Source organism: Mirounga angustirostris, unplaced genomic scaffold (genome assembly GCF_029215605.1).
Source record: "Mirounga angustirostris isolate CCGP_5_RB_7025 unplaced genomic scaffold, mMirAng1.0.hap1 SCAF_5, whole genome shotgun sequence".
In the NCBI taxonomy this organism is placed as follows: Eukaryota; Metazoa; Chordata; class Mammalia; order Carnivora; family Phocidae; genus Mirounga; species Mirounga angustirostris.
The window spans coordinates 64,977,274-64,983,726 of NW_026991713.1; the positions used below are offsets into that span (position 1 = coordinate 64,977,274).

Here is a 6,453-nt window from a genome sequence, read left to right on the forward strand (position 1 = left end):
CTCTGTCCCAGAAGGGCAGGGAGGCGCAGCCTGTCGCCACCCCAGCCAGACGGAGAGAAGGCTGCTTTGGCGGGAGGCTGCGTTCTGCGAGGGGTGCTCCCGGGGACAGTGCAGTCAGGGCTCCTCTCCCTCCCTCCCCTCCTGTGCTGACCCACTTAGCAGGCAACTAGTCTACAGTCCCCCGGAGGTGGCTCCTAAGACATCCAGGCAATCAGAGGAAACGCAGATGAATCAAAAGCAGGTTTTATTTTTCTACCAAATCCCCAATCCATGTTCCAGCCAATGGATGAAGGGTAAATCAAGCCTCATATAGACTCTTGGTAAAAACAATTGTAACTTTCTACAGGAAAAAGTTGCCTTTTTTTTTTTTTTTAAAGTTCCTAGGCATTTGAGAGCAGGTAAAAAAATTTCCCATATTAAAGGGTCTGTGCTTTCTTAGGTATTCCAACATTCCCGCCCTGCTGCCTCTTCTGTGCAGAGGAGTGGGGCCAGTCCGCGGCTGCCCTCACAGGCCAACCTCCACGTCTCTAATGGTCTGCCAACCTAGAACCACGGTAGGATTTCAGGGCGCAATGCCCCAAGAACAGCTGAAAAGATCGGAATTCAATTCTCCAAACTTGCTCTGAGTGCCTGCTATTTGCTGGGCACAGGCTAGGCACTGGGCAGTGATTCTGCTGGTTCTGAGAAACACGGGTGGTGCCACTGAGAGGAGTTCTCCCCTCAAGTAGCAGGAGGATGTTTGCTGGGGACTAAGAGAACCAATTTCTCCTCTACTTCTACCACCAGGGATAGGTATGAAACTCAGGCCCTGGGAACAGATGCTGTGTCTCTTCTGGCAGGTGCTGCCATGGAAGAACCAAGAGCAGTTTCTAAACAGCTGTGGAATTTGCTCCACAATCCACATAGTGATGGGTCTCCAAGGAGCTCTGGGTCATGTGGCCAATGTACGAAATCTTCACTGAAGTTCTAGGTGGGAAAAAAAAAAAAAAAACAAGAAGAATAAATTCTGTTTTTGAGATGAAGTAAGAACAGTAGCCTAAATAACTTCTTGCAAGCTCAGGCAACAATATCGATGGGTCCCAGATGTGTGTCTTCATGGTTACATAACCAGGAGGTCAGAGGATCTCTGTACCTTCACAGAAATGCTATGCCATGAGGTAACCTTCTCAAGAAGTGACTCTCAACCCAGGACAATTTTACCCCACAGGAAACTTCTGGCATTGTCTGGAAACATTCTAGGGGTGTTACAACTGAGGGCGGGGGGAAGTGGTGACTGTTACTGGCACTTAGCAGATAGAGGCCCGGGATGCTGTTAAACATCCTGCAACACACAGGACAGTTCCTCACAACAAAGGGTTGTGAATCCTTTGCTGAGGCCAAGAAACCCTGCTCTAGACCCTCATGTTTCAAATGCCCGCAGCAGGTGTTTTTCATTGGTAGATTTAACAGTCATGGGTCTAGGCCGAACCCTGAAGATCCGTGACATAGGGTCACTTGTGTGGACAGAAAGTAAGCTGGCCAAATGCTCAGTACTTACACCTTGAGAAGCTTTTCTATTCTTTACTAGTCTCATTAGGATTCTAAAGGGACCACAAAACTAGACCCGACTTCATGGAGAGAACTGTCTAGCTGCTGACTGTGAATCTGGGGATTTGTGATTTGGACCCTGCATCTAGAGGACACCCAAGGGTCTACTGTATCTGTATGGCACTGGGTGTCCTCTCTTCGGTTAGGTGCCTCTGCCTGGTGGGTCACACGGCACCTCCTGAGCAAAGGTGGCGAGGTCACACAGTTTGATGGTCCAGAAGCAAACACGAAGGCCACGGGGACAGGAAGAAGAGCCACATACCGCATGAAGATCACTATGTTGTGCACCACGATATCGGGCAATGTGCAGAAGAAACTTCCAAACAGCAAATATGGAGACAGTCAGTTTGGTTTAAAAAAAAAAAAGAAAGAAAGAAAGAAAAGAAAAAAAAAAGAGAATCATCAGAAGAGTGCTGAGTTACATGGTCAGTCCTGCTCGGGGCCCCTTCCCTCCCCTCCCCACCTAAGTGCTGCCAAGGCTCACTAGCTCTGAGTGTCCCCCCCCAGTGTCCCCCCCCCCCCCCACGGTGTCCATGCACCCTCCCACATCATGATCCTTTTTGTTTTTTCAAACCCACCATATAAATGCTGGAGCTTGGAAATGTTTCTAGTGGCTTAATGTTCTCTTAGAAATTCCAGCAAGTCAGTCGCATATCCAACAACATATCCTCCAAATAAACCTCAAGATGGCCAAAGCTTAGGGAACCTACGGGCCAACATCAGCTGAGTATACAGCGAATCCCTTTCACCCAGCAGAGAGCACACATACAGAGAACACAGTCCTTACTACACATAGGAAAACGGTCCTCCCATGTCAGCCTTCACAGTGAAATTCACCTGAAAGTAAGACAGCAGAGTCCGTCTGTGGCCAGGCAGGCTTGACACAGAACAGTACTATTACTGGCACTCCATACACCTGGGAGCCTTCTTCCGTCACATACAAAGTACTTCCCCAAGACTGTCCCTGACACACATCATGTCCCTCTAACGACGCCTGCAACCTCTTCCCTTCTGGGAGGCCAATGGACCTCAGACTGTAATACCTCCTCTTCTTGATTTGCAGCGCATTGCTTGCTCTTATAAATTCTTTTGTTCCCCTAATACTTAAATGCTGATTTCCCCCTCTAATTTCTCATAATTACAGGGCATGTCAGATCTTCCTCACCAACCAGTTCCTACCAGTGGGAATGAGAGGGGAAGCAAAGTCATGAGGCTACAGCATCCCACAGCCCTTACTCCTCCTCCCTGAAGCCCGAGGAGCAAGGACCCTAAGAGAACAGCATACCAGTTGCTCGCTCCGAGGTGGAATGAGGGAGACGTTAGCAGTCACATATGTGCCAACCACTGTGTTCATGTACTGAACCTGGCTGGACAGGCTGGTCACTGCCACGGAGTAGAAGTTGGAGTTCCTGATTTTCAGGGTGGCCTGCATCAGGGCAAGTGAGGAAACAAGGATGAGTATCCTGGGTCCAAGACCTGCAGGTGCACGATCTGGGAAGCAAGGCCCTACGTCTTACCGTGATGGCAAGGATGACAAGGGAGTCCTGCTTATTAAATGTGACTTTCACCACTTTGATGCCGTCATCATCTACAAGGACCGAATGTGGAAACAGGAAGAAAACCACCAAGCCAGATGCCAGGAGACAGAGCAGGACAGACAGGAGGACGTACTGCTTGCTGCAAATGACACAGCACATGATTGGCCAGGCAGTCAGATATCAAGGTCCAGTTACTCAAGATTAAATGCAAAACCAGGAATGAGGGGAAAGGGAAGGTACAAAGAGCCAGGAACCACAAACCAGGCAAGAATGACTGGAGGGGGAGAAGTCTTTAAAACCCCCTTGAATGCTGTCATCTGGGAAGAAAAGCTGAAGAGAGGAGCTCTGAGCACAGAAACATTCCCTCACCTCCCACAAACGATACCCCTGTTCTCCAACGTCTTCCAAGTCAACTCTTTCCCTTGGCCCTTAGAATGTTTCTAGCAGTTTCTCCCCCGGATTAGGATAGGGAAGAGATATCTTGCTTGAGCACACAGTATTAAAGGAAATGGGACATTTACAAGAACAGGTAAAAGTTTTTGAAAAGTTAGCTGGTGCTCATAAATATATGGGACTGGGGTAGAAGGACAGAAGTAGGCATTGATAGGAGAGAGGCACAAAACTCACGTTCTCTGAGGGCGCAATCTCTGATCACTGTGTGGGATCAAAGCCACCAACTCATTTACTTGTTCTAGGAAAGAACCGAACAATTATTTTCGTAAAAAAAAAAAATCCCATGCGCTGGTGGCACTCTCCTTTACATCGCACATCAACCTGCCACAACACATGCTTGTCTGGAATCAGACATTTCTATAATACAGGTTTCACATTTTGGGCCTAAGGAACAAGAAACAAGTACATCTATAAAGTGTGCCACAAATTACAAAACATCTATCAGTCCTACCAGGACAGTGACATGGAGGTTGAGAAATCTAGGATCCTGTTCTGGTATTACTACATGGCCTGGTGCTGCCGAATGGCCTGGGGGAAGTAATCATTACCTCTCTAGGCCACTGTCTCCTCATGTGTCATATGAAGGCTTGGGAGTAGATGGTTTCTAGGGTTCTTACCAGCTGTAAACATCTGTGACTCTCCATCTAAACTCTTAAGACTTTCTGAGGGCCAACTTAGTGACAGATGATCCTGTCCTTAATCAAGGCTCCACTCCTGAGCATGTTTTTCTCTCCCCACTTGAAATATTTTCCAGACCTTAGGCTGTTAATGATTTACTACCTGCTTCCTTGAAAAGAAGCTTCCAAGATGGCTCCCCTGCAAAGCTGTGCCAGGCCTTATGAGTGAGAGCAATAAAAAGATGTGCCTGTCAACAAATCCCACAGCGCAGAGCAAATGGAATGTTCCAAAGCAAGGAAACAAAGAACAAAAGAGTGGAAGTGAAGAAAGGATTTCAGATATAAGGAGACCAACAGAAGTTGTGGAACCTACCCAAATTTATCAAGTCAGCTCAACTGGCTCCTGTTCAGGGCACTGTCTCTGACTATGGCACCACTGCCTAGAAGAAAAGCTCTGTCTGGGAGGCCGGAGAAGCCCTGTGGGTACCTTGGGAATTCTTCCCATGATTACCAAAGATTCTCACCTGTTGGAATGTAGCCTGTCCCCTGGCATGTGAGACAGGTGATGCTATCTCGACCAGTGAACTCCACATAGGGGAACTGAGCAATGGCTTCTTCCTGCTCCCTGTCGGCCAGCAAATCCTCCCTGTCCTCTTTCTCTCGCTTGCAGTAAGAGGGGCGAGCAGAGGTGGAATGTTGGGACCCCATGGCCGGGATGTGCCACTTGTGTCATGTCCTAGGAGGTACAGAGGTAAGTGAATGCAGGTTAGTGGCCACACCAAACCAGGAGAGAAGAAACTGCATCTTTCTATGAGAAAAGTGAAAACACAAAAATGACCCAACTGCCGTCCCGTGATTTCAAACAGCTGCACAATTTCCACCAGGATCATTTTGTAGCAACGTTCCCCACCTCCCTCCCACCGGCTACATATAGCCAGAGAACAGCCCCCTCCGCCAACCTGTCCAGCTCCTCACGGCCTGCGGACTCGACGCACCCCAGCTCCCACCTGGTCCCAGCCTCGCCCCGTCCTGTCCTCTATCTGCAAACTCTGTGCTCTCCTCGAGAAAACCTTCCCGGACAAACAACAGGCACCAAATCAGTAACAGGGCTTCGAGCTCCCCATCCCCCTCCTCTCCCGGCCCCGGGAGGCGGGCTCAGGTCACGCCCCCTGGCAGAGTGACACTCTGAGCCCACGAGAGTCGCCCAGGCGTGAGCGGAACGCCGACGTCCCCGGACCTGCTGGGCGCCAACTCCTGGCTGCTCCTCTCCGGGCCGCGGCCGCCGCCACCTGCCCGCTCCGGCGGGCTTACCTGCCTCGTCAGTCCTCGCTGCTGCCGGGACTGGCTGCGCACGCGCCGAAGGCCAAGCGCCGCGGCGAAGGGGGGTGGGGCGGGAGGGGGACGCCGGCGTGCGCTCGCGCGTGCGCTCTTCGCAACCCAGGTGCGGCGCCCGCAGGGGGCGGTGGAGAGCGGCGCCCCGAGTGGTTTGGGGGAGGCGGACTGGGACAGAGGGCGACACTCCGCAGTTCCTCAGAAACGCCGGGAGGGGCCTGAGTCAAGTTTCCCGAGCCGCGTTGTCTCTGCCTGGGGACGAGGAAGGAGCCGGCGGCGGCCAAAGCCGTTCTCAGCCACTGTTGGAGTGCAGGGGCTGTGTGGACGCTGAGGGTACAAGGATGCAGAACACACGGAACCTGCCCCTCTACTGCTTTTAGTCCTCCCCTTCGCGAGTCGTCCACACACCCAAAGGCATGCACAGAAGGGGTTAGAGAACACTTTTTTAAGGGTGGGTTTCTTTGTACGGACTACCCGCTTGAGCTTAGCCTGCAGCAGAGGGCAGACATTAATCAGGTGACATTGCTTAAGATGATACTGGGGAGAGGAGAGATTCTGAACTGGGTGGCAATGGGAGCCAAGCTGGCGACCTCCGAGGTCCGCCACCTCCGTATCTCTCTCCTCATTCTGTGGGGAAGGCTGGGTGCTCCTTCTGTTGTCTAGCCACCTGCCCAACTCCTGGTCACAGCCCACTGAGCCTTTTAGAATAAGAAGGGCTAAAAAAGAAATATCGAATGACACTTGTTCAAGACCGTGAGGCAGACTCTACTAAAGGGGGCCATGGCCATGGGTGTAGGAACAGCTGCAACGGGGACTTGCTGTGGGGAAGAGGGATTGGGCACAGCTCTGAATACAACATGGGCAGGTAGGAATTTAGAGCCAAGGAGCAGGGTGGGGGTCAGTGGATGGAAAATTACTAAGAGGAA

The 6,453-nt window shown here is 51.1% G+C and overlaps 1 protein-coding gene across 6 annotated transcripts; it reads right to left on the reverse strand.

Moving 5' to 3' along the window:
- Positions 1-227: 227 nt before the first annotated feature.
- On the reverse strand, positions 228-5,592 carry TMEM106C (transmembrane protein 106C). Of its 6 annotated transcripts, XM_045873544.3 has the most exons (9): positions 5,433-5,572; positions 5,155-5,265; positions 4,720-4,931; positions 3,753-3,816; positions 3,105-3,264; positions 2,873-3,013; positions 2,375-2,424; positions 1,850-1,903; positions 228-966 (listed from the first exon to the last, which is right to left on the reverse strand). In XM_045873544.3, the coding sequence occupies exons 3-9, from the start codon at positions 4,901-4,903 to the stop codon at positions 870-872; spliced, it is 750 nt and encodes a 249-aa protein (XP_045729500.1). In that variant the 5' UTR covers positions 4,904-4,931; positions 5,155-5,265; positions 5,433-5,572; the 3' UTR covers positions 228-869. The 6 variants fall into 6 exon arrangements, with proteins under 6 accessions (XP_045729500.1, XP_064447413.1, XP_045729501.1 ...); XM_064591343.1 differs by lacking the exon at positions 2,375-2,424 and having other exon boundaries at positions 5,433-5,573; XM_045873545.3 differs by lacking the exon at positions 5,155-5,265 and having other exon boundaries at positions 5,433-5,561.
- Positions 5,593-6,453: the final 861 nt, after the last annotated feature.